The sequence below is a fragment of the Ostrea edulis genome, chromosome 7 (genome assembly GCF_947568905.1).
Source record: "Ostrea edulis chromosome 7, xbOstEdul1.1, whole genome shotgun sequence".
In the NCBI taxonomy this organism is placed as follows: Eukaryota; Metazoa; Mollusca; class Bivalvia; order Ostreida; family Ostreidae; genus Ostrea; species Ostrea edulis.
The window spans coordinates 59,703,505-59,731,085 of record NC_079170.1 but is presented as its reverse complement, the minus strand read 5'-3'; the positions used below and the strand labels follow the sequence as shown (position 1 = coordinate 59,731,085).

The window sequence follows — 27,581 nt, the reverse complement described above, 5'->3', positions numbered from 1 at the left end:
CCACGAGGATCAGTGAGTGACACTTTGATTAACGAGGATCAGGTTTCCATCAACCCCGACGCATCATCCTGTTTGACTATAAACAAAATGCAAAGTGATGATTAACTGGACATCCTACAAAACAAGTGAAGGGATGTATTTTAATTATATAAAAAGTTCAACCCAAATTAAGGGGGGATGCAATCCACCCCTCTCTACATCCACCACTGAATGCTTTAATGCAACATTGTATTCAATGGGTTTGCGATTGCACATAAAAATTAATGTCACCCATTACCTAGTTCAAATTGATTTTATTTCTTTTATTAAATGAAATATCTTTCGAATATTGTCGTACTCATACTATATTTATAAGGGACTCATCATTTCATTTCTTCACTATATATATTTTGAAAAAATAAAATATAGTAAAAATGGAAATGAATTCAATTTAAAAAACCCATTTTGATAAAACCTTATTCATTAGGTTAGTCCAATTTCCAAAGCTTTTTCTTCAAGTTCATTATGAAAACAAGTACAAGTTTTTCCTTTTCCTAACATGGTTTTAAGTGCTACAGACTGTACATTAATTAATATATCATGAATCATTAAGGCAAAATTTCACACCTCAAAATTCGTTAACTTTGTGCTGTAATATTTCAATTTCGCATTTGACGTGTGTTGTGAAGAAATTACATGTACTAATAGGCCTAATTTACATTTTATGATATTGTATCTACATGTAGATGTTTTTCTTTTTTAGAAAGGGGGGGGGGGGGGTTACAAATAACATTGTGCACAATAAGTTTTTTTTAGGTCACCTGAATTCATTCAGGTGACCTATTGCTATCTGTTTTTGTCCGTCGTCGTTCGTCGTGCGTTAACATTTGAACATTTTCAGCTTCTTCTCTGAAACCCCTGAACCAATTTCAACCAATTTTGGCATATAGCATCTGTGGGTGGAGGGGAACAAAAATTGTAAAATTCGTGGTCCCTGCCTCCCTGGGGCCTGAGGGGTGGGGCAAAAACCATCAAAATGAGTGTAATTTTAAAAAATCTTCTTCTTTACTCCTGGACATCAAGAGGCCAAACTGTGGGCATAATTATAATGAGCATTGAGCCCTCTACCAAAATTGTGAAATTCATGGCCCCTGGGGCAGGGGTTCTTGTGTTAGGGTGGGGCTCTATTGGTCATATAGTGAAAATGTAGAAATTCTTTGAAAATCTTCTCTGTCTCTGGGTATTAAGTAGACAAACTAATAGCATGGTAATGATGAGCAAGGATGCCTCTTTATACCCCCCGCAACAAGTTGGGGGGGGGGGGGGGGGGGGGTATACTGGAATCGGGTTGTCCGTCTGTCCGTCCGTCCGTCTTTAGATGCAATGGTTTCCGGGCTCTAAAGCATTATCCTTTCCACCTACCGTCACCATATCATATATATGGACTACCCATGGGATGAAGATGTTCCCTATCGATTTTGGGGTCCAAAGGTCAAGCACACTGGACATCGAAGTAGCAATATGGTTTCCGGGCTCTAAAGTGTTATCCTTTCCACCTACAGTCACCATATCATACATATGGACTACCCATTGGATGGAGATGTTCCCTATCGATTTTGGGGTCAAAAGGTCAAAGGTCAAGCACACTGGACATTGAAGTAGCAATATGGTTTCCGGGCTCTAAAGCGTTATCCTTTCCACCTACAGTCACCATATCAAACATATGGACTACCCATGAGATGAAGATGTTCCCTATCGATTTTGGGGTCAAAAGGTCAAAGGTCATGCGCACTGGACATTGAAGTAGCAATATGGTTTCCGGGCTCTAAAGCGTTTTCCTTTCCACCTACAGTCACCATATCATATATATGGACTACCCATGGGATGAAGATGATCCCTATCGATTTTGGGGTCAAAAGGTCAAAGGTCATGCGCATTGGACATCGAAGTAGCAATATGGTTTCCGGGCTCTAAAGCGTTATCCTTTCCACCTACAGTCACCATATCATACATATGGACTACCCATGGGATGAAGATGTTCCCTATCGATTTTGGGGTCAAAAGGTCAAAGGTCATTCGCACTGGACATCGAAGTAGCAACACTCAGAAAAGAGGTAGTTTATACCTATTACCAACACCCTTTGGGAGATTGGGGTAAGCGGGGGGTATTCTTAGTGAACATTGCTCACAGTATCTCTTGTTAAAAATTGTGAAATTCATGGCCCCTGGATCAGGGGTTCTGGTGCTAGGGTGGGGCTCTATAAGTCATATAGTGAAAATGCATTATTTCTTTGAAAATCTTCTTCTCTGTCCTTGGGTATTAAGTAGACAAACCAATAGCATGGTTATGATGAGCAAGGATGCCTCTTTCAAAATTGTGAAATTCATGGCCCCTGGGTCAGGGGTTCTGGTATTAGGGTGGGGCCCTATTGATCATATAGTGAAAATGCATTTTATTTCTTTGAAAATCTTCTCCTCTGCTGCTGGGTATTAAGTAGACAAACTAATAGTATGATAATGATGATCAAGGATGCTTCTTTCAAAACTGAAATTTATGGCCCCTGGGTCAGGGGTTCTGGTGCAAAGGCGGGGATGACCACATAGCTATTCAATGTTTCTTCCATCCAAAAGTAAAATTCTTATATTTAAACACAAACCTAATTCAAATATTGGAAGGTTGTTACATGATACTCAGGTGACCTATAAGACCCCTGGGCCTCTTGTTTTCTTTTGTCTTTTGTTGTTCTTTTTTCAAAAAGGCATTTTTCAATTAAATATATATCTAGCTAAACACATTATAATCTGAATCTGATCAATCTCATACCAGTAAATTCCATTAAAAAAATACAAACGTGAGAGTCAATCTTAATATGCTCACAATCGCTACAATAGAGTATACGGCGAGTATCTATGAAGTCTGATTTTGATTAGCCTAGATTGTGTAAAATACAAAGGTTATCTTTTGATAGAACATTTTTTCCAATATCATTCCCACTTTTCTATGGACTGGCTCGGTATATAATTTCTAACTGAGATTCCTATGAGATATTTGTCGAACATAGACTATCGGATGGTTTCGAAACGGGTGCAGGTACAAATATAAAAGATTGAATCCCTAAACTCAAGTGTATCTACGGTATTTCACCGTCACTATCAACGGTGTTGCTAAAACTGGCAATTTCTCATAGAAATTAAAACGATGATATACAGGCGTAAACAACTACAATTGTCTCAGATGACGTCATAAGAAAGGGCGATAATTCCTTCATTCGTTTCTATAAACAACGATTTTGGAATAGGTATTTTGCGCATTTACCTTGATTTAAAAAAAATAATAAACACATCAATAAACTTTTCAAAACGGGTTTTTAATGAATTATAAACTTTATTTTCAAATCTATTTTTATTACACTTGACCTTTAAAATAGATACTTACATTTCATCAAACTGGTTTTTTTTCTTTTAATTTTTTACTACCTTTTGCTTATGATTAGAAAATGTTATTGGATGTAAAACAAAGAATTGATTATGATTGACCTTATTGGGAAATGTTATATTTCAGTTGTATACAGTAGACTTGGATAATCCTGATGACTGTGCTAGAAAATTTCGCTCCAACACCCAACTTGGTTTTGTGATGTTCCTGGGAATTGTTTTAGGAACTCTTCTGAAGAAGGAGGAAGGAACTTCAAATAAGACCCTTGAAGAAAACTGATGTGTTCAGTAACTACGAATTTTATCTATACTTCCGTATCAAATTAAAGAATGACTGAAGTTTTTTTTATTACAAGCTGTTATTGCTATCTTTGATTTACATGTATATAATAACTTTATATACATGTGTACATGTATGAGCTACAATTTAACTCGCTTCATGAATTATGTTGGCATAAAGTATCACAGTTCATGCCCTCAAGGATTTTCAAAAATGAAATTTGTTTTAAAGTATATAGTTAGTTAAATACTTCATTTGTATGTTTGTGCTTGTGAACTTTGTAGATTATCATTTGTTTCCTTTGCAGTTGTCACATTATTTTGAATAGTCTGATTTATATTTCACTATCGAAAGTGCCATCTGCATAACAACTTATTATTAAAAGTATGATGAATGTTGATGGTTTTGGTTTCCTTACTAAAGATTAGTGTTATCCGTTTGAACATATGTCATTGTACACCTGTCAAGTTCTAGCAGAGGTTGTCACCTGATCATAGATTTTTAGACAGAATGACAATAAGAATGAAGAAGTCTTGAAATGAATGACAATTCAAACATTTGTGATGATGTTTAAATATAAGAGAATATGTTATAATTACAATGATTGATGGAATATTGTTTAACGTTCCTCTCGAGAATCTATCACTCATATGGAGACATCACCACTACCGGTGAAGGGCTGCAAAATTTAGGCTTATGCTCAGCGCTTATGGCTTATCGTGCCACACCTGCTGTGACACGGGACCTCGATTTTTGTGGTCTCATCCGAAGGACCACCCCATTTAGTCGCCTCTTATGTCAAGCAAGGGGTACTGAGGACCTAATTCTAACCCAGATCCCCATGGGATAATTACACGTACAATGATGAAACAAAGCCATGTATACTATACACTGCACTGCATATAAACATCAGTGTCGGGTAAACTCATGCATGGTCAGATTGTCAATTGTGTAACTGACTTATCTAGAGGTGTTGCTTGAATTTCCCCTAGGACTGGGTTTTGTCTCGTTCTAGTTGACGCTTTGATATATATATTTGTCCAATGACGCAGTATTTTTTCTTTGATATTTAGCAGCTGATCAGAAACTACTGATATTAATAGATGTACTAATGATCTGTCGAGATTCGACTCCTTCACATCAGAAAACTGCGCTGTAGATTTGTTGTTTCATTGTATTTCATTTCTCGATGACAACATTGACCTTTCAACTTTAATTAAAAACCTATTCATTACAAATATGAATATAAGAATTGCTTGTACATGTATGATGGAGAATTAAAAGAACGATGAAAGCATGGGGGTAATTTCGGCAGATATATAAATTTTCAAATATACTTTAAAATGAAAGTTTTTTGTCACAGTAGGGATTGGCTCAATAATGAAGCCTTTCTTCTACAGCCCTAAGAGCCATGCATAGTGGTTCTTCACCCGACGTCTCTACTGTAGTAGTAATAATAACTAGACACAATCTCGAGCAACGAGTAGGTCTTCTGTCCGATTTCTGATGAGAAGATCCTGACTGAGATAATTCAAGTAGTGAAGAACGACTATAAGACGGAGGACCTTGGTAATGCCTTTATTTATACAGGATAGCTCAATTAGTTCAAGAACTAGTCCACAATGTGTTCCTGAAAACATATATACAGACAACACTATTATACAGATACAATTTACATTAGTATATGGAAGTATGCTATATACATGTACATTTGCTATCTAAATGAAACTTAACACCAAAACAAATCTATAGGTTTTTACTTTCCATGGTGGAAAAAAATGCGATATAAACATTATAAAACCTGGGTATATATGTTTATTTCAAAGATATATATGTATATGAATTCGTCTGTTCTTTTAATACGCACAATAAAAAAAGTACTGAAAAGCGCTAAGCTGACTTCATGAGTTCTGTATGTAATGTTAATGAGCAGGAACAACATTAAAAAAAGGTTTATGCATTATTCTTTAGTTTCTCATAACTAAGTAGTACATTTTCTGTAAGAAAATAACAAATATGGATTGGAAGCAATGTCCTGAAACTTTTCAACACGTTGAAATATAAATTTTATATGATGTTGTTAAAAGAATGGTCACTATAATAATTCTGATCCCACACTAAACTAAAACCCTGTCCTTGGATCATGAAATTTACAATTTTGGTAAAGGATACCTGTTCTTATTAAATATCTCTAATCAGAATTTAATATCAATAGCATTACCACCGCGGCGGTGGTCCAGAGGTAAAGTGTTCGCTCTGTATGCGGGCGGTCGGGGTTCGAATCCCGGCCGCGACAGACTTAGTTCGTTAAACAGGTAGTGACAGTTCCATCACCAAACTCACGCCATCAGGTGTGAATGTCACGGGTCCTCGGAGATGGCCTTTAAAACGGATGTCCCGTGTCACAGTAGGTGTGGTGCGCTAAAGAACCCTCACTGCTCAATGGCCGTAAGCGCCGAGCATAGGCCTAAATTTGAAACCCTTCACCAGTCTTGGTGACGTCTCCATATGAATTAAAAATTATTGAGAAGAACGTTAAACAAGATACAATCAATCAATAGTATTTAAGGCTATGTTATTCAAATATTTGACAAATGAACACTTTATACCCTGTTTAGCTCCCACCCATCTTCCCAAGGCAAGGGTTTCTGATCCGCTCTGCGCCGGTCCCTAGATCATTAAATGCTCTGCATGACTATGTATCTTTTTCTCTTACAGATGTGATGTTATAGAGAAGAACATTTTTGGTAGTAAATGTGAAAACAATTGTAATGGTAGTTTTCGGTATAAAGTGTTCAATTGTTATTACGCAACTAACTTACTGTTGTGTTCCAGTTAAATAGTGTATGAAATATTTTTAGAATATAACTGAAATGAAACAAATCAATAGTTTGATACATATATGTAAGTCACTTATAATAGAAAGGAACAAACAAACTGGACAAAAAAGAAAATTTCACATAACCACATACACTAACAAATGCCACATGTCAAAACACACCAATAATGCAGGATTATGAAACGCTTTACATCCATTTCATTACCTTACCAGAAATCATTTAAATACACACATAAACATGCATCTGGATGACTTGTACTACAGAATCCAGTGCATAATTATCTGTAAATAGCAATCAAACCATGAAAGTGGAATTATTTTTTGTAATCAATAATGAAGTTATTTTCAATTCAAAATCAGGTTGGAGAGAATCTGAATCCAAATAAGTCAGATAAATACATGTATAACTGAAAACAAAATTTAGTAAGTTATTTAGAAAAGATATTCATCATACATGTGCAATATTACTTTGAAACTGAATACAGCGTCATCAACAAGAGTGGAGATAGCTCATTTTTAACATGAAAGTTAGTGCAAGAGGATATACTAATTCAAATATGATGATGAATTAGACTAACATATAAGCATTGATTTACATTTAGCAATTGTAGTGATTGTTTGTTATACGTAAATCTAAAAAAAAAAAACAACCAAAAAAACCAAGAGTTTGTACACAGGTACATTAGACGCTGTACTCCTCAACTTGTGTGTATTACACTTCTTGTGTAAAAGCTAATATTCATATAAGCTAATATTCATATTGCAAAGGAGACTCATCCGTTTGTCTGAATGAGACATACATGTAATACACATTGCTATTGTTTTAATTTTATAAAACAGTTCTTTATATGAAAATGCTAATAACCTTAGCAAAAAACCATAAGATTCGAAGCTTGTGTAGGAGTTCTAATATGAAAAAAACAACAAAAAAACGTAACAGAAGTGACTCGCAATAAATATGCAAAATTTACAACATGTAAATGTAGATAAATGAGAATCCCAAACTAGGCACTGAAAAGTTACAAAAGTAATTTTCAAACGGTTATGTTCAAACCGCTGTTAGAAATAATGAAGAGGCATTTCACCAAAAAACTAAATGCATCTATTTTATATGAAAAGATCGTTCAGCGAAAACAAAATGTGGGGACAGGGAACAACGACAGTACATCCATGCCCCTCCCCTTCATCATTTGTACGTTCGGAAATACATGTAGCATATGCATGTCATTGTCAATTGTTTGTTTAAAGTACAAAGAAATTGAAAACACGCTGTGGACAGCAAACCATTTCACATTCATGCTTGACACAATACCAATGTTTATCTAACACTTGTTCTAAACATATGTATTTCAGTATACAGCCCTCGTAAAATTCCACGCGGTGTTTTGAATACTTGAAACCGGGGTATTGTCTTCCATAATATAATATAATGTTGTACCTTTTATGTTTTCCTTGCCCCAAGACTATTATTTTTAGTCTCATTTTTGAAACTAAATCACGAAATCAAATTTGATTGTGTTGACGATGATTCTGAAGAATATCTTGGTCGTTTAGAAATAATAAAGTAAGCTTAAGTTACACCGTTGCATCCTCTAAATTTCTGCATGACCGACTTACATATATGATCGGGGAAGGTGTAAGCAGTTACGCAATATCACCCTTCTGAGACACCGATCTCTGTCCTTCGCTGTCAAAGCATAATCGTGCACAAATTCTTTCTCGTTCACAATGGACGCGGATCAGTTAATGTTTTACTGTGTTGCACAAATGTTTGCTGCGTCGGACAAAAATTTTACTGAGTCGGAACAGCAGCCAAAACACAAGTGGAAAAACCTCCTGATTCGTGTATAGCTTAATGACGTGGCTTCTAATTATAGATTGCACCATGCAAATTGATTTTCCTGGCCTCTAAGGGCCATGCGAAGGTAACAATGCAAAGGCACCCTAGCTAAAACGGTTTCATATACATATTCTTATTCAATTTTAGATTTTGAATCACTTTAATTATTACAGACGCAGATTCAAATGGGAATTTTAACTGAAGAATGACCTGCATCTGTGTCTCACTTTCCCCAAGAATGAGGACAAAAATGTCACCCTTTTTATACATATTTTATTCACTGTTCAACGAACTGTATTTCCGGGGGAAAAAATGCAACTGCAGATATGAATGTTATCCCTGTGCTTGATCGGTTGCAAAATTACGACTACTTTAAACACGACTTGACTACAGCGATGCATGAATTCGCCTATAGGTGGCGATAAACCGGAAACATGATGACGAAAGCAAAATCCAACTGGCGGCAATAAGCGCTTAAGCTACGCTTAGCGCTTAAAAAGAAGATTTTTCTACATAGGTTTTTAATATATTTCACTATACAATATTGTTTATTTGCATATTCATATACATTCCTATGATGTTCTTTGTATTAATACATACAGATTCTGTACTTTGTGTACCACTTTTATTGTGGTTTGAGCGAATGAAATGAATTGATGAATTCTCGTTATCCCAAATGGACATTATGAATCTATGAGAGGATTTGTTTGTTTCGTAACAGACGTTGTTGAAATGACATAATATTCCTTTTGAGAATCATCACTATTCGAGTCTACTGACTGATCATGAATGTCCTGATCGCTGTCTGTGCAAGCGGCCATTTTTTCGGCATCATAATCCTCCTCCTCTTTCTGAAGAGTGTGGTACACCTGGGGTGAATCTTCTAAAGTGATTTTTACTTCCTGCAATATTTCCACTCTATCATCAAAGAAATCAATTGATTCAGCTTGGTCAGTTTGAATTCTTTTGAGATGACTCAGTTGGACAGGACTCTCGTATGTTGAATAGTGTTTACTCTTAGTATCCAGAACTGTTTCTGACTTCTTGTAGCTTTCGGGATCTTTCTCAACTGTCATTACACAACTGAAAACGTCCAGATTCCTAGAATTGTCCTTATAATCCCTGTTCAAGGTGTGATAAACCTGAGCTTTCTCACCATTCACTGATTCTTTAGATCCCCTTTCCGCATTCTTTGGTGATAGTTGTGATGATATACTTCCGTTCTCATGCACACTTGAACTACTTTTTGGACTTTCACTATAACGCTGCTCGGGTTGATCGTCGGAAAATGCATTGCTGACGCTATGTACAATAGCTTTAGCTTTTGAGTGACCCTGTGGGATTAATTTGCTTTTTATATTACATTATATATATATATATATATATATATATATATATATATATATATATAGTTTGTAAATAAAGAATTCGGTATTTGATACATGTATCAAATTAAAATGTATATGTATATATGTATATATATATGCATTACACAATCAACATGCATACTGTATATTTATAATGCAAATCGATGAACATAAAATGCTAACAGTACGTATAAAAAGTAACAATAGGCTTTATCGGTCACCTGAGCACTAGTTAAATGTATCACTATTCCCAAGGGTTATGTACTCTAGAAAAACTCCATGTTCTGAATATCTAAGCTAAATTCTAAAATTCATTAATAGAATAAAACAAAATGTGTTCTTAAAATTAAAACTGCAATGCCCTCAAACGTGCACACACTGATGAATTACTTTGCATAATATTATATATATATATATATATATATATATATATATATATATATATATATATATCAACAATAAAAGATATGACTAATTCAGGCCCACCCTAGAGTCAAGACCCTGGGATTGCGAAATTCATATTTTTTCTTACATCTTTTTCTGTTTTAGATTTTATACGGTATCAGCAAACTTCAAGACGTCCTTTAAATATTTATGATAATTTTGACACCACCCTGAAACCAAATTCTTACCCCTTAGGATTTTGAAATTTTGGCAAATGATTACCTACTCCTACATGCAAATATCAATTTAGTTAGTGAATTTAGTATCAATAGCATTAAAGCAGATATCATTTATATGTTTTGCACATATACACTATATAAACAAAGTTTGGCCCCATCCTGGGGGCAGAACCTCTACCCCGGGGATCCTGAAAGTTACAATTTTGGTAGATACTTTCCTGTTTTACATCATTATGCATTTAATTTTACTTAAAGATGTGCAAATGTGGAGAAGAGTTTTCAAACTTGGTGAATTTTTGGACGTTTTTGCCCTGCCCCTAAGGCTCTAGGGGCACAGGAGTCCTGAAATTTACAATTTATGTCCCCCTTGTCCCAAAGATGCCCCATACCAAATTTGAAAAGAATTGGAATCGCAGTTATCAAGAAGTTAAAAATGTTAAATTGTTAACGAACGTCGACGGATGCAGTCACCTGAGTGACTCAGGTGACCTTAAAAAAATTAAAGCAATTTTTTCTTCAAAATACATATTTATTTCATCATCTTCTTTAGACTTATTCACTTATCATTTTGGAAAGTGATGTTAAATATTTTTGTGGAAATTGAGTTTCGAATGGAATAGAAACAGAGAATGAATAGTAACTAACCGGGATGTGGGAGATGTCGTGATATACAGGCTCTCCCTCTTTAGAGTGAATCGATGATTTCCGTTCCGTCTCAGTTAATAGGAAAACATTTTGAGTGGAAAAGGATACATCGCCCACATTTCTGGAAAATAGAAAACAATAAATACAACTTATATTTCGTTCATAATATCTAGCATCCTGAGAGAGAGAGAGAATAATTTCTCTCTCTCTCTCTCTCTCTCTCGATCGAGATCGATCGATCGAATATATGGTAGCTTCTTATAAGCATTTTGTACAAGTTTCTTTGCAGAATGTATGTATATATATATATATATATATATATATATATATATATATATATATATATTATATATATACGTACATTCTGCAAAGAAACTTGTATATATATATATATATATATATATATATATATATATATATATATACTGTGTGTGTGTTTAAAAAAGGAATACATATAAAATATATATAGCTTCCTAGCATCCTGAGAGAGAGAGAGAGAGAGAGAGAGAGAGAGAGAGAGAGTTTATTCAAAAATTATCTCCCACCATATAACCATAAAACGGGTATTTTCTGAGGTTTATTCTTTGCCGGTAGGTAATATCCACAAAAAATTACAATCGTAAAATATATATACATGTATATAGGTACATGTCTATTAGATATAATGTAACTGTAGAAATTGAAAACACAGAATATGGAAGGCGAAGTTAACGAACAGTGATCAATGTCATAACTCCTATAAGCAATACAAAATAGAGAGTTGAGCAAACACGGACCGCTGGATATACCAGAGGTGAGATCAGGTGAGTAGGATGAGTAAGCATTGCCTGTTGACCGCTCACATTCGCCGTGAGCCCTATATCTTGATCAGGTAAACGACGTTATCCGTAGTCAAAATCAGTGTGCCAAGAATTGTCTAACAATCGGCATGACACACGTCAGACAGCATTTGACCCAATGATAGGTTGTATTGGCAATCTAGATCGTTATAACGACCATAGAATTTGCGAGATACAGATTTTAGCGACTGTTGGAACCCCTGCACTATCAACTTGTTTGTCAGTAGCCTGCTTCAATTTAAAACTGACCATACGCAGAACAAGCCCTTGCGTATCGAATCAGTTGAGAGATGTAAACACCATATGCAGGTGATAAAGAAATATTGCTATAAGATATGGGAAATTGACGATGGAGAAGTTGAAATCATCCCGTTTCTCATAAAGTTGAGTTGTTAGTTTGCCGTTATTATCTACTTTCATTAAAATATATAAGTATGAAGCAGAAGTGGATGACTCTGTGGTGTCTTTTACTTCGAGTTCACTGGGATATATTGAATATGCTACCATTTACGGATCAAATAGCAAACTCTTCTAGCTGCAGAAAATATCCGTCATACAGTAATTTGTTAATAAAGTTTGTTTTTTTTTAAAATAGAATATAATACATGTATATAGTTCATTTCATGGTGTGTACATGGACGTGGAGTACTATGTAAATAACTCAGACCTGTAATTTCGTCTACATTTGTTGACAAGAAGGCATACAAAGGATGTCGATAAAATTCCAACCAGCAATCCGCCACCCGCACTTCCAATGGCGAGGAATGTACACTGTTTTTGTCTTGATGGTTCTGCGTTATTTATTCCTGATTATTAAAAATCAATATTATCAAAATCCTAACAGGCAACTTTGTATATCAGAGAGAACAACACTTGCAGCTAAATACAAATGTTCGTAAGTGTCCCCAGTGTCAGCGCCCTGTTACAAGCAGTATACACTGTGTCATCTTTGAGGAAATCCGGTACTTAGATTTAGTTTCCCATAAAGAATAACGTGTAATATTTACATTGACAGGAAAGGTCAAATTGAGAACAAAGGTATTCAGTAACTTGAGATACTGTGAGGTATTGACAAGATACAGTCAGAAAATTATCTTTATCTCCTCCGTTAATTGTATCAATAACATTTGCTAATTATAAATGTTACTAGAATAATAGAGATATGTTATTTTTCTATTACGCAATACAGTTATTTAAAGCAATGGCATGATACTTGAAATGAACTTATCAATTTCTAGGAATTCTGACAATATTGAATGCATTATGTATCTGCAAAAGAACAACAATATAACCGATTACATTAGCAATGGAATAAATTCGTCATTCTTACGATTATCAAATCATTCGAGAACGGCCAAAAACTCATATCATGGAAATGCCAGAAATCGGAGACATTGGATGTTACATATCAATCACAAAGAATAGTCTTACATTTCCTCGCCTGTGGCTTCCTGCTTTGTTGCATGCAGATCTAAGAATTTGCTGACTGGATATAATTCATTGTTTGAGTTTATTTCATAGCCATACGTTTTTATATATCTTGGGAAGTTTTATATCAAAATGATGATATTTCATTTTTAAAAATTAGAATACCATATCAAATATTTAGTGATAACGAACTGTAATCAATGTCATTACTCCTATAAGCAATACAAAATAGAGGGTTGGGCAAACACGGATCCCCTGTCGACCGGTCACATCCTCTGTGAGCCCTATATCTTGATAAGGTAAACGGAGTTATCCGTAGTTAAAATCAGTGTATCAAGAACGGTCTAACAATCGGTATGAAGCATGTCAGACAGCATTTGACACAATGATATATTGTATTGGTTAATTTACTAGCTACAGTGCCATTTTACATGTTTTGGTAAGTAGTTATATAGAAAATTGAAGTGCAATCCTATTTTCATGGCTAAGTTTCCTAGGGCAAAACTTAAAAAAAAAAAAACACCCAAGTGTTCTTTAAATTACAACATGTATCAGATGAAATTACGCTGATGTTGAATATCCATACCATTTTTTGGAATCCTTTTCTTCATTTCTTTGGTAGAGCAGTTGTCTAGTTTACATTGTTTCATGTTGCAGTGAGATGTAGGAATTTCGTAAACACCTTGTCCAATATTGCCCATCTTTGGTTTGGGAAATCCGGACACACTGATCGCTTCAGTCTCTATAAACATGAAAGGTTCATCATTTTCAAGAAGGTTTTTGATTTTAAAGGAGGAGTTCTACACCAGAGAGAGATAGATAAAAAGTCGAGGATATGTACAACAATATTTTGAAATTGAAAACTTTCAAATTTCCTTTACTAGTATTTTGTTAAAAATGCAGTTTTATCAGAAAGTATCATTTAAAAATTCGAATTCGAACCCGTGATTTACAGTTCAGCAGTTTTTGCGCTAACCTACTAAGCTACTCAGCTATGCAATGATATTTGAAATGAATAGACAAATATTGTTGCTGTTTATATTTTTATCCATGATGATGTATAGTACCTCCTTAAAGAAAACATTTAGAACAAAGTATTATCTGTTTATGAAGTTGTTTTAAAAGCTCACCATTTATTTTCTTCTTATTGGTACTTGGGCAGTTGACAGGAAAACAATCTGGAATTATGAATGACCACTGACGTAAAATCCTTTCAGTATTTTTTTTTTTTTTTGCTATCGTAATGTCTTCTTCACTTCAGCAATGCGTATTTCTGCAGTTATCAGTTTAATCAATCAATGCAAAAGAATTAAAATCTTACCTTGAAAAAAAATTGATTTTGGTTGTTTACAGAAATGCTGTATTATTGCAATGGTTTCTGTGCACTGTGTTGTATCGATAGACATCGTCATCCTTATTCTACACAATGGCCGCTGGTGGGACTCCTCAACAATATACTTTTTGACATCTTCTAATTGCATATCGTAATATTTGCATGAAGACTTTATCACGTTTAGAAATATACCTGTATATAAGCATATTGAAATGCATATCAATGCAATGCTATGTTTTTGTTCCTGTTGTTGTCATGCAATAAATTCTCAGGAATAGGTATCTTCAGTATTAGATGCTATACCTGTATACATAGTGTTTACTCTGTTGTCGCTGATTTCAAAACAAGTATCCTCTAACTTCATGGGACTATTGGTATCGGTGTGAATAAACGAGAAACAACTGAAATATTGCAGTTCTGTTGCTATTATGTGTACATTACAAAGCAGATGTATGAAACAATGTTCTTTAAAACAAAAAGGAATATGCTATTATGAGATATCTATACATTAGAGGAGTTAAATTTTTTGAATGTATGAAATTTATATGATTATGATTTGTTAAGGTATTCAAACAGCATACAGCAAATTTTCATTCAGTGTCTTTGATATAGTACGTACCTTACATTCTTCTGTGTTTGAGCAGGAAGCGCCAGACAAACAATGAAGACGATCAGTAACAATACACCTGTTGAATTAGTTAGCAATGTGATGACAGTTTACACTTCTGTTAGATTAGATAGAAAGGTGCTGTAATGTGTTTTAGAATATGCTAACTGATCAACTATGTGCAAGGCCTTGCTAGGAAAATTAACATTTATCATATAAAGAACATCCATGGTGCTATCCCATGTTCATTTGATGAAAACAGTGTTGATTTATCAACCCTTTTAGAAATATATTAGTGACAAATAACGGTATTGCTTTTTATATTTTTCAATTTACCAGGTGAATATGTTACATATATTGCTTGTATATATGACACGCGTTCAAATGAAACAAGAGTTATGCGTAATGATGTGAATATCTATACTTACGGTACACAAACGAGGTCTTCTCCATCGATAGCATTGATAAAAATAGATTATTAATGCGAAACATTCAATGGTTTATCACCCGAGTGGTAGATGAAAATGATGTCAATATTTTTAAATACTGGCAAACATAGTTCATTGAAGTGGCTTTTATTTCATGGCGTATTTGAATTTCCTGGTAATGAATTTCGTCATACTAACTGCAACCTGACATTTGTAATGGAGGATACTTTCTTTGTTTAGGGTGGTTCCCTGTATTTGTGAGAAAAAAAACCCGCATTTCTAGGTAGTAAAGTTATTTTCCAAAAACGCCGTGTATTGAATTGATACCAGTATTCTAATGTTATTATAGCTATTAGCTATACATAGTTTTCACTTCCAAAATCGTAAACATAGTGATTAAACGTTCGTTTTGGATATCCTCGAATAAATGAGAATTAATATACTACGACTATCGCAGCTTCAATCCCTTAAACGATTATTAGTTGCCAAAATTACTTTATGCAAAAAAAGCACTACCTTACAATTTAAGAAAATGATCAAAGAATATGTATACTAAATCTATGCTTTGTAAATGGTATGCTGATTTTTCACTGGTTGGGTTGTAATGAATTTTAGTAGACCATTATATGCAATATGATTGATTGATTGTATATTATTTAACGTCCCACTCGAGAATTTTTTCAATCATATGGAAAAGTCACCATTGCAGGTGAAGGGCTGCAAAATTTAGGCCTATGCTCAACGCTTATGGCCTTTGAGCATGGAGGGATCTTTATCGTGCCACACCTGCAGTGACACGGGGCCTCGGTTTTTGCGTTCTCATCCGAAGGACCGCCCCATTTAGTCGCCTCTTACGACAAGCAAGGTGTGCTGAGGACCTATTCTAACCCGGATCCCCACGGGATATATGCAATGTGCATTGTACACACACACACACACACACACACACACACATATATATATATATATATATATATACATATATATATATATATATATATATATATATATATATATTGTGCGTGCGTGCGTGCGTGTGTGCGTGTAATGAGAGTTCAAATGACATCGCTAGTTCTCCTAGTAAATATGTAAATATATTCGATGGAAGTTCAGAATGCTGAATCTTGAGAAATTATTTGCGACTCAACATCAGGTATTACATGTGTATACCAACAAACACTACAAAAAAACTGTACCGATTGGTTCTCCTATACATTGAGTATCAGTTCCCCTCAACTTCGTGGGAAAGAAAGTAGCGTTGTCAATATACTTCCTATTGTATATACGCGTTAATAGCATAATAAGTATCAAAGAATTCAATTTATTTGTTTTGGTCTGAAGAGTTACAGGAAATATACATACTTTGGTGCAGAGAGAACCACATTTTATGTCTACCGATATTTAATTGAGATTTAATAATTAAAACCGTGGAACACATATTCTGTTTCTAAATTTTAAAAAAATGAAATCATCAAAGAAGAAAAATAGAACATTTTCATTGCCATTCATCCTGCGCTAATACGATTTCGTGAAAAGAGTACACCGGACATTATTCAATAATGAACACGAAGGCATGGTTTGTGTTTTCAGAAATATAATTTTCACTTGGTATGTACAACAGAATTTCTATCCTTCGTAATCATATAATGATATCCTGGTTACAAATGATGCATGATGAAAGATAAAGATAACGAACAGTGATCAATCTCATAACTCCTATAAGCAATACAAAATAAAGAGTTGGGCATAGTCTGGATATACCAGAGGTGGGATCGGGTGCCTAAGGAGTAAGCATCCCCTGACTCTGGAAGTAATATACTAAGAGTGACGTAAATTCAAAAGGTAATATGCATTGTTTTACTTGCGGAATTCATGATGGCCAAATGAACTCAGTTTAGAGTATTAATATATGATGGTTTGTCAGAAATAAACTTTGTGTCAAGTATGACCTTCGAGTGCCTATCCATTACTGAGTAGCATTTAGGCCAGTGATCATGGACCCCTGTCCTAAAGGTAGTGACATCTTGAGGCTGAAGTTCAGAAGTCAGAATTTTAAAGACTAAGTCAATATTAAAGCTTCGGTACGAAGCAAATGTGGAAGACTCAGTGATGTCTTTTATTTCGAGTTCACTGGGATATATCGAATATACAGTATAGTAGTATCAATATATCCCAGTGAAATTGAAATAAAAGGTATAACAGTCTCCCACATCTGCGTCATAATTTGACTCCACTTTTTTGGCATGCTGTGTTTGGCTGTAATAGCTCTAAAACTTCATTGTTATTTTGGATTTCAAACATTTCGGTTGTCAATTGTTTTCTCAGGGTGACAATTTTTAATGTTACCCTTAGTACATGCAACATTTATGCATTATCACGTGTTTATGTTTCTCAACTTATTCGATATGCGAAAGCATGTTCTGCATGAAAGGCGAAGATAACGAACAGTGCATATAATCAATTTCTAAATCAAGACGGGCTACTAACAAATTAATTGATGTTACAAGAGTTTTAAAAGGCTCTCTTAACGTAAGTATTTCACAAACTTTATGCTCGTTAAAATGATCTGATTTACAAATACAGCATGTCATGTGGTCGAATGTGGTCTGACGTGTTTCATAATTGTAAGGCCGTTTTTATATACTGGTTGTTACTACGAATTACTCTGTTTACTTGGAGATATAAAACTCACGGCGGGTATTACCGGTCATCGGGGATGTTTACTCCTCCTAGGTACCTGATTCTACCTTCAGTCCGTCCACGGATCCGTGTTTGTCCTACTCATGATTTTCAAAGAAGATGAGTAAACTTGGCGAACAATAAGCCTATTCATGATTGGGCAGCGGTCACGAATCGGGGGTTTAAAATCCGCATTGATGGTATACGTAGTTATAACAGATACAGTACCGTATTAATACGCTGTCCAAAATATTTAGAATTCAAAACAAATATATAGGTCATACTTCAAAGAATATTTAATTAAAATCATCATCAGAATTTGTTCCACGGGCAGCATCATGGATATTAGACATTAAGCGGATTTTAACACACACATAATTACACTGATGGCTGGAGTACATGTACCTACTTAAGGTACCAAAATGACACTGCATATGCTCGCAAAATCCAACAGTACGTACTCCGCATTTCCATTGACATACAAGTATTAACTGTTGTGAATGAGAAACCTCACGTTTTGTGGTGTAAATGAAATGTGGAATAGCGTTTTCTGTAAAGTGCAGTATTAATCCTTTGATTTGGATTAAGTTTTTTCCCAACAAATGTTTTTGAACAGCATTTACAACCTACTGGTACCAATTCATCGAATATAATGAAGGCATCAGTTCTCGCCTCTTTTTGGTACAACTCTGAGGCCGGTTATACAGTTACAGAACGCACCTTTGTTGTTAGATGTCCAGGTAAACACAAATGGGACAGAAACAGACACTTGATTTGCTTTTGTTTTTCTACTGAACTGTAGTTCACTGTGCCTTTTAGACAGTCTGCACTGGTTGCATATTTGGCTTTTGTCATAATCTATTCAAGTGACTTCTTAAGCATTGCTGAAATTGTTCTCTTTAACTTCCCCATAAGTTGTCGTTTACATAAACAACATCCATACTTCAAAGGAGGCCCCATACTTGTTTACATTTATTCACTAGCTGCATGTTCAAATCAATTACTTGTGATCGTCTTTAAGACTGCATGCTATGAGTAAAACTTAGCATATAATGCCAGAGACAAATAATTATTAGTACATGTTTCACACCTCGACCAAAAGATCTTTGTTTGTACCAAATAACTTGGTTTATGTTCTAATTCGTTCCACTCAAACGAACATAAATTATTTACAATATAACAACACACATGTTAAGAGAAAGAAGCGCTTATATGCTTGCATTTATTAAACGTACAAATATATTACAGTTTTCATTTCAACTTCATCTGTAATAATCAAAAAAATACATATAAGTAAAAACACATGATACTTTCATACTTAAAACAATATCGTAAGTTTGTGCAAACTGTGAGTGGGAGGGGGTGTAAATGCGGCAAAGAAAAGCATTCGAATGAAGAAGATCGTGCTTTGCTTGAATACCTGTTTTACAGGTTGAATGATAAAATTAGTAATTAATGGTAGTGACTTTAATTTAAGTCATAACATAGAACACGTGTTCTAGAACATATGATAAATTAATATACCCCAAGTCCAAGCTTCATGGTTGGGTAGCCGTGCCTTTGTTGTTCTAATTATTAAACCAATAATTATCAATGATTAGTAACAATCAAGGAAGGGCGTCACGCTTTCTGTATACGGTGTGTCAGTTACCAGACTTAGTATGGAGCATTGAATATCATAACAAAAACACAAAAATGTGGGTGGCTTGGGCAACCAAGAAAACAGACATGCTCTATTTAAGATATACTCCCTTTGTCTCTCTCTCTCTCTCTCTCTCTCTCTCTCTCTCTCTCTCTCTCTCTCTCTGAGGTATCTGTTATGCTCCATCACTAACACTTCCTGATTCCTGAAAATAGTATAGGATGGGTACTCACCATCTTGTGTTCGGGCTTTGGTCACATAGCAATGCATCCAGCAATCTATCATTTGAAACAACTTTAAAATACACAGGGACAGTTTTATATCACTCTATCAGCATATCTGATCCGTTTTTGTTGGTCACCCAAATAGTCCGTTTTCAAGATGTTTGTCAGAACTGATATCTAGGAAACGCATGGAAGTATTTTCTATCATTTCTGAAAATGTCCAAAACAATAGTTTTAGTAATTTCGTAACTTAAATCCATTTGAAAAGACATGGCAGACACTCTTGAAACATGGATGAAGATGTATTGATATACGAAAAACCTAATAATACTTGAAAACTACTCACTGTGCACCCTCACCTGGCTGTTGAATACAGGTAAACTCCCCTTCAGGGCATACATGATCAAACCCAGTCACTACAAATTACACCAATCAAGATAAATGCTGATAATCTTGATAAAGGATAAAAATATGGAAGGGTTATAATAAATCAAATAGAGACCACAAAAAGTTTTAATTTCTCGTGTGAAACATGTACTAAATGTGTTGTTAAACTTTTCTCTCGCCGCTCAATTTGGTTCCTCATTTCGCTCGGCACCAAATCTCTTGGTACCCGAGGAAAGTGTACAAACATATACTGGGAAGTCTAATAATTCATACGAAAAAAATAGGTAGGAAAAATTGGTATTCGAACCACAGATATGCAATCTGGGCCTGTCAAAAACTTCAGTGAGACTTCCACTGTACCACCTCGGTTATCCATCCCATGAAGAATTTCCGAATTTCAAGCTTTCTAAAGTCACCCATCGTGGACATAGAAATTTTCTTGATGATGCGACAAACGTTATACACAAGAGGTAATTTTTTCATAGAGTGAGTCAAGTCTCCATACTTTTACTTACAGAGCATTTTACACCTGAACATGTACTAACCTATTTCACTCAGTTCACAATGGAGACTGGACTCACTCGATAGGAAAATCTGCTTGGAAAAGTCAAATTTACTGTTATTTTGTGCGTTTTTCGCGTATACGTAATTTTCAATAGGATTTCTCAATGTTCTTTTGAAATGGGCACACCGAAAAAGCGTTTTTGGAAACTATGGATTGATTGTTTTAACTAGAATGCACATTATTCTTTTTCTGGAGAGTTTCAATTTTAACTTTGATATGTGTCCTTCTGTGGGTTTTCGGTTCGACAAAGTCACCCATCTTCAAATTTGCATGAAACCATAAGGAAACTAAAAACAGTGAATTCTTTTCTCAAACAATGTAACTAATGGATTTGTACCTATAAATGCACTTCCTCAACCAAAAATGAAGAAACAAAAGAAAAACATCACGATCAAAAATAAATTTATGCATGCGAACTTACACTTCTGTTCATCCACAGCAAATACAGTGTGCGTGTGCTCCGTACTCTTCTTTTATAAAAAAAAAAAAAAAATATGTTGACACAATAACCACACGTGTCGGAGGAGACGACAGAGAGTCGTAGTACAAGTTTAGCTGCCGCAGTTGTGGACTTTGATTTTCGAGCTGGGTTCGGTAAATTAGATTGTAAAATTTTGCGTATGAGCGAACGGATATTACGGTCTGTGTAAGCCTCTTTTTTTTAATCACAAAGCGACGCTTAAGATATTCTGGTAAAAACAACCACACTGATTTGCTAGTTGAAAAAGTAATCGAATCTACTTGCAAGATAACTTCAGGTATCTTAGCATGCGTTTTCATTTAAAAACAGATAAAGTGTTCAGAGCATCTTTCCTTCGGGATATCAATATTCTAGAATATTCTCATGCTTAATAGAATTATTACTTGCTGGATATTATTCACTATTTGAGTTTATTTCATAGCCATACGTTTTATATATGCTGGGAAGTTTTATATCAAAATGATATTTCATTTTTAAAAATTAGAATACCATATCATATATTTTATGATAATGAACTGTAATCAATGTCATAACTCCTATAAGCAATACAAAATAGAGAGTTGGGCAAACACGGAACCCTGGATATACCAGAGGTGGGATCAGGTACCTAAGAGGAGTAAGCATCCCCTGTCGACCGGTCATATCCGCTTTGAGCCTCCTATCTTGATAAGGTAAACGGAGTTATCCGTAGTTAAAATCAGTGTGTCAAAAACGGTCTAACAATCGGTATGAAGCATTTGACACAATGATAGGTTGTATTGGTTAATTTACTAGCTACAATGCCATTTCATATGTTTGGTAAGTAGTTATATAGAAAATTGAAGTGCAATCCTATTTGCATGGCCAAGTTTCCTAGAGCAAAACTTAAAACACACTCAAGTGTTCTTTAAATTACAACATGTATTTCCGACCTTTACAGACCACTTCAGAGAAATGTACGCTGATGTCAAATAGTCATACCATTTTTCGTATTCCTTTTCTTCATTTCTTCGGTAGAGCAGTTGTCTAGTTTACATTGTTTCATGTTGCAGTGAGATGTAGGAATTTCGTAAACACCTTGTCCAATATTGCCCATCTTTGGTTTGGGAAATCCGGACATACTGATCGCTTCAGTCTCTATAAACATGAACGATTCATCGTTTTCAAGAAGGTTTTTGATTTTAAAGGAGGAATTCTACACCAGAAAGATATGAATGAAAAGACGACGATATGTGCAACAATATTTTGATATTGAAAACTTTCAAATTTCCTTTACTTTATTAAAAAATGCAGTTTTATCAGAAAATAACATTAAAAACCCCGCTGAATTCAAACCCATGATTTACAGTTCAGCAGTTGTCGCACTAACCTACTAAGCTACTCAGCTATGCAATGATATTTGAAATGAATATACAAATATTGCTGCTGTTTATATTTTTATTCATGGCGATGTATAGTACCTCCTTAAAGAAAACATTTACAACAAAGTATTATCTGTTTATGAAGTTGTTTTAAAAGCTCACCATTTATTTTCTTCTTATTGGTACTTGGGCAGTTGACAGGAAAACAATCTGAAATTATGAATGACCACTGACGTAAAATCCTTTCAGTATTTTTTTTTTTTTTTGCTATCGTAATGTCTTCTTCACTTCAGCAATGCGTATTTCTGCAGTTATCAGTTTAATCAATCAATGCAAAAGAATTAAAATCTTACCTTGAAAAAAAATTGATTTTGGTTGTTTACAGAAATGCTGTATTATTGCAATGGTTTTTGTGCACTGTGTTGTATCGATAGACATCGTCATCCTTATTCTACACAATGGCCGCTGGTGGGACTCCTCAACAATATACTTTTTGACATCTTCTAATTGCATATCGTAATATTTGCATGAAGACTTTATCACGTCTAGAAATATACCTGTATATAAGCATATTGAAATGCATATCAATGCAATGCTATGTTTTTGTTCCTGTTGTTGTCATGCAATAAATTCTCAGGAATAGGTATCTTCAGTATTAGATGCTATACCTGTATACATAGTGTTTACTCTGTTGTCGCTGATTTCAAAACAAGTATCCTCTAACGTCATGGGACTATTGGTATCGGTGTGAATAAACGAGAAACAACTGTAACATAAGGATATTTTATCTTTTTTATAAAACCTAAAATGATAATGTTACTGAAAATACATAATTTGATGATAGAAGTTTTGTATGAGGTATTAGATTAAGAATGTACCTCACATTCTTCTGCGTGTGAACATGACGCGGTAGACAAAAAATGAAGGCGATCAACAACACTGCACCTGTTGATTAATACAGCAATGTCATGATAATTGGCATTTTGTCACTTTTTAAAAAAAAATCACCATGAATAAGTTGCAATTAGAAATGGGGCTTGAATTGTTTATATAGGCAAATGCGTGCAATTTTAAGGTGACTACAAGGACATCAGGCGAATGAGAATTTCTTGTCAAAATCAAATGTATATTTCTACGTTTCATACAGTTACCTTTCCATGTTTAAAAATATCACTTGAGTTGGAAACATTTATTCAGATCACATCACTTTAGGGATACCTATCAAATACTAGTATTAAGGTAACTCCATACTCGCAGTTTTATCTGATACAAGTTTGAAAAATGTATTTATTTCCATTCATTAGAGTTAAAACTAACAAGTAATCAAATAAAATACATATGTCATCACACTTTTTAAGATACGAGACGTACATAAACAGAATCATATATCACCGTCAGAAAATTGCAATTTTCCTTAAACAGTGTTATCAAAATTTCATACAAACTGGTTATGACGATATAGTAGCATTCATAACAATTTCATGAAACTGTATCTTCACAAAAATATATAAAATGTCTGTAAAAATAAAGGAAATCTATCGCATAATAGACTTGATAAATAAATCAATAGAAACAGAGTTATTGACCTTGGATTCAATAATTTAAAACGTATCATTGATTATTCATTTATAACTAAGACTTTTAAAATAATTTATTTTTAACAAGATTTTTTACAATAACTATCGGAAAAGACTCCAACAAAATTTATGTTCCTATCACGCATAAATGTAAATAAATCATTGATTTTGCAAAATCTGATGACATCACAGGAGGGTGGAATTACTTTAAAGCCAGTCAAGAATAAAGTACTCAGAGTAATGTGTGGGGATATGTGTATACCAATACTTACATGTACAACACACGGAAGGTAAGTCACCCATGGTGACTCTTTATATGCTTTTCTTCTTTGTGGGAAAAGTCAACAGTTTATCCTTCGAGATTCAGTATAATGGACATTCTGGGGGAAAACTTCCTGGTGGTAAAATATATAATTTTGCTCTTCGTTTTTTATGCAATAATAATTCATTTTATACATTGCGTGTCCTTTATTTCCGAATTTTCATGTCATCGGAAAGAGACAGTTAATTGTTTTTCGATGAAATAGCAAATTGTACTATTATCAACATCAGTTCTATCAGTTAAAATATCTTTCTTTGAAATAATTCAACGACTGTTTTAATACATTGGATGTTTACTTTAATTATTCAATCAGTAGTATTCAGATAGCCAACTGTGCATGTTTAACACGTAATAAAACAAAATTTTACAAAAATTATTTTTAAAACATCAAACAATGATATCTCCGAAATTTCTGATTAGCTGCCCTCAGAATTCAAAATAAACGGAATTTCAACATAAGCATCTGCTTTTTGAATTTTGATAAAATTAAAATGGCATACATCAGAGCCTTAAACAAAATCACAACCGCATTATGAAATGAATAAATTGATTTGTATAATCTTTCGCGCTCAATATCAGAAATAGCATCTGCCAATATAAACATCAAAAGAAATTCTGTCCTACTGAGACTTCATAAGAATCCTGTCTGTTTGTTTTATCAGATCATCATCAGATATGTCGCTATAGATATCCAACTGTAAGTCAATATTCTGGGTTTCCACCTTTCTACTTCCAAGTGCTAAATATCATTCATTATACTATCAGTGTCTTACTCTGTACGTTGGACTCCTCTAAATTTGCCGTGGATTATATATATCTTCGTCTGCCAAGGACTGAGATGATGTATGCAATTGCTTCACAAACTCACTAGTCAATGAAAGAAGGGAGTGTTCGATTGGACTTTTGTATAATGGCACTGTTGGATTGATTGGGATGGATGTTATTGCGTTTCCACACTGTTCAATACATTAATAGTTCAGTGCATCTTTGAGGTGCAATGTTTTTTTGTTTTTTGTTGGGTTTTTTTGTTGGTTTTTTTTTTACATCAGATAATTAACTTAATGGTGTTGAATAGAAAACATTCCCTTGTTGGATCATTAAATTATCGTCGCTGTTACGGTAATGCGCCCCATTCATAGGTCTTTACCTATAGCTTGCGGAGTCTTTATGTGAGTGAAAAAAATTGAAATTGACGTAAAACAATCAAATGTATTGTAAATGAAACACTTATATCTACAAAACATCAAAACACAGGCTGTGAAGAGATGTAGACAATATGATACAAATAAAACGTAAAATTCTCTGAATCTGACTTCATACTAGCGAAACAATGTAGTCTTGTTTAAAAGTCTCATTTGTTGATTTAACTGACGTGTCCATAAAAAGATTAATGGATGTATCATGAAGACATGCAGCAAATTGAAATCTTTCGTTCCGTAATAATGGGAAGTAAATCGTACATGACTGTTAAAAAGCAGTGGCTCTAGCATATAGAAATAATTTAGCGAACAAAGTAACTGGTATTTTGAACAAAATAAGTTAATATCGTGATAAGGAAGCTTGTGTTATGTGGTACCGGTCTATAGATGTTATGGATTAAATGACTGTGGGTAGTAATATGTCAGAATGTGTAACGGAACTTAACAAATCTGCATTTTGGGAATGGATTGGCCACTTCAGTTTTCATTGTTAAACACCAATAAGCTTCGACATTAGATTAATCATTTTCCATCGACAATAAATAAGCACTTTCCTTCCTGTTCGTGACGAAGATAACATCTAACTGTGAATTTTAGCTATCAGAATCAACCGCTGTATAACACTTTTTTGAACGTTAAAGGGTTTCACTGGAAATGGATGTTTGTTTTCGAAAGCAAAATTCTTATAACAAATGTTCTATTCCCACTTCCTAAAACACCAGTGTCAGAAAGGGAAGTATATACCAAAAGTAAAATGTCTTGATGTATTCCACGTCAACAAATACAATATTGCTCAGAAAACGAACTACGTGTATAGATATAAGATATATTGACCTTTTGATACTAGATACCACAACTAGTACAGCATTAATACTTAAAGCGCATAAAGATATCCCCATGGACCTTTTTCATAATGTTGATCAAAATTTCAAAATGTGTCCGATAAGCTGATGTAATTTGACCAGTGCAGTTTACGTAATCCGCGAAGCGGATTATAAGAAGAGTAAACTGCACCAAGTTACATAATATCGTATAACATAATTCGAGATCTTCATCATTCCTTATAATATACTGTATAAATACAAAATTACACTGAACAAGTCTTCATTTTTTCAAAAAAGTAATTTTACCGTGAACAAGAGGCCCAGGGGCCTTATAGGTCACCTGAGTATCATGTAACAACCTTCCAATGTTTGAATTAGGTTTGTGTTTAAATATAAGAATTTTACTTTTGGATGGAAGAAACATTGAATAGCTATGTGGTCAGCCCCGCCTTTGCACCAGAACCCCTGACCCAGGGGCCATAAATTTCAGTTTTGAAAGAAGCATCCTTGATCATCATTATTATACTATTAGTTTGTCTACTTAATACCCAGCAGCAGAGGAGAAGATTTTCAAAGAAATAAAATGCATTTTCACTATATGATCAATAGGGCTCCACCCTAATACCAGAACCCCTGACCCAGGGGCCATGAATTTCACAATTTTGAAAGAGGCATCCTTGCTCATCATAACCAAGTTA

General features: G+C 34.4%; 2 protein-coding genes and 1 long non-coding RNA gene across 10 annotated transcripts in view; 1 reads left to right on the top strand and 2 right to left on the bottom strand.

Annotated features, from left to right (window-relative positions):
* The window catches only part of LOC125654793 (4-hydroxybenzoate polyprenyltransferase, mitochondrial-like), a 23,293-nt gene extending 19,201 nt beyond the window's left edge, over positions 1–4,092 (top strand). For all 7 annotated transcript variants that reach the window (XM_048884852.2, XM_056144873.1, XM_048884851.2 and 4 more), the window contains exon 7: positions 3,542–4,092. In XM_048884852.2, the coding sequence (XP_048740809.2) occupies positions 3,542–3,694 (153 nt within the window). In that variant the 3' untranslated portion in view covers positions 3,695–4,092. The remainder of the gene's footprint in view (positions 1–3,541) is intronic.
* Positions 4,093–5,257: 1,165 nt separating this feature from the next.
* Positions 5,258–24,933, bottom strand: LOC125654063 (uncharacterized). Of its 2 annotated transcripts, none has more exons than XM_056144872.1 (9): positions 24,811–24,933; positions 23,840–23,906; positions 23,630–23,727; positions 23,315–23,518; positions 23,124–23,171; positions 22,582–22,737; positions 12,515–12,653; positions 11,009–11,129; positions 5,258–9,707 (listed from the first exon to the last, which is right to left on the bottom strand). In XM_056144872.1, exons 1-9 carry the CDS (start codon positions 24,839–24,841, stop codon positions 9,057–9,059), a joined length of 1,515 nt encoding a protein of 504 aa, XP_056000847.1. In that variant the 5' UTR covers positions 24,842–24,933; the 3' UTR covers positions 5,258–9,056. The 2 variants fall into 2 exon arrangements, with proteins under 2 accessions (XP_056000847.1, XP_048739762.2); XM_048883805.2 differs by lacking the exons at positions 22,582–22,737; positions 23,124–23,171; positions 23,315–23,518; ... (1 more) ...; positions 23,840–23,906; positions 24,811–24,933 and adding exons at positions 13,862–14,017; positions 14,406–14,453; positions 14,597–14,800; ... (1 more) ...; positions 15,228–15,294; positions 15,644–16,529.
* Positions 19,520–21,918, bottom strand: LOC130048291 (uncharacterized). Its single transcript, XR_008797137.1, has 3 exons — positions 21,562–21,918; positions 20,535–20,604; positions 19,520–20,398 (listed from the first exon to the last, which is right to left on the bottom strand). It is a non-coding gene; the product is annotated as an uncharacterized LOC130048291 (long non-coding RNA).
* Positions 24,934–27,581: the final 2,648 nt, after the last annotated feature.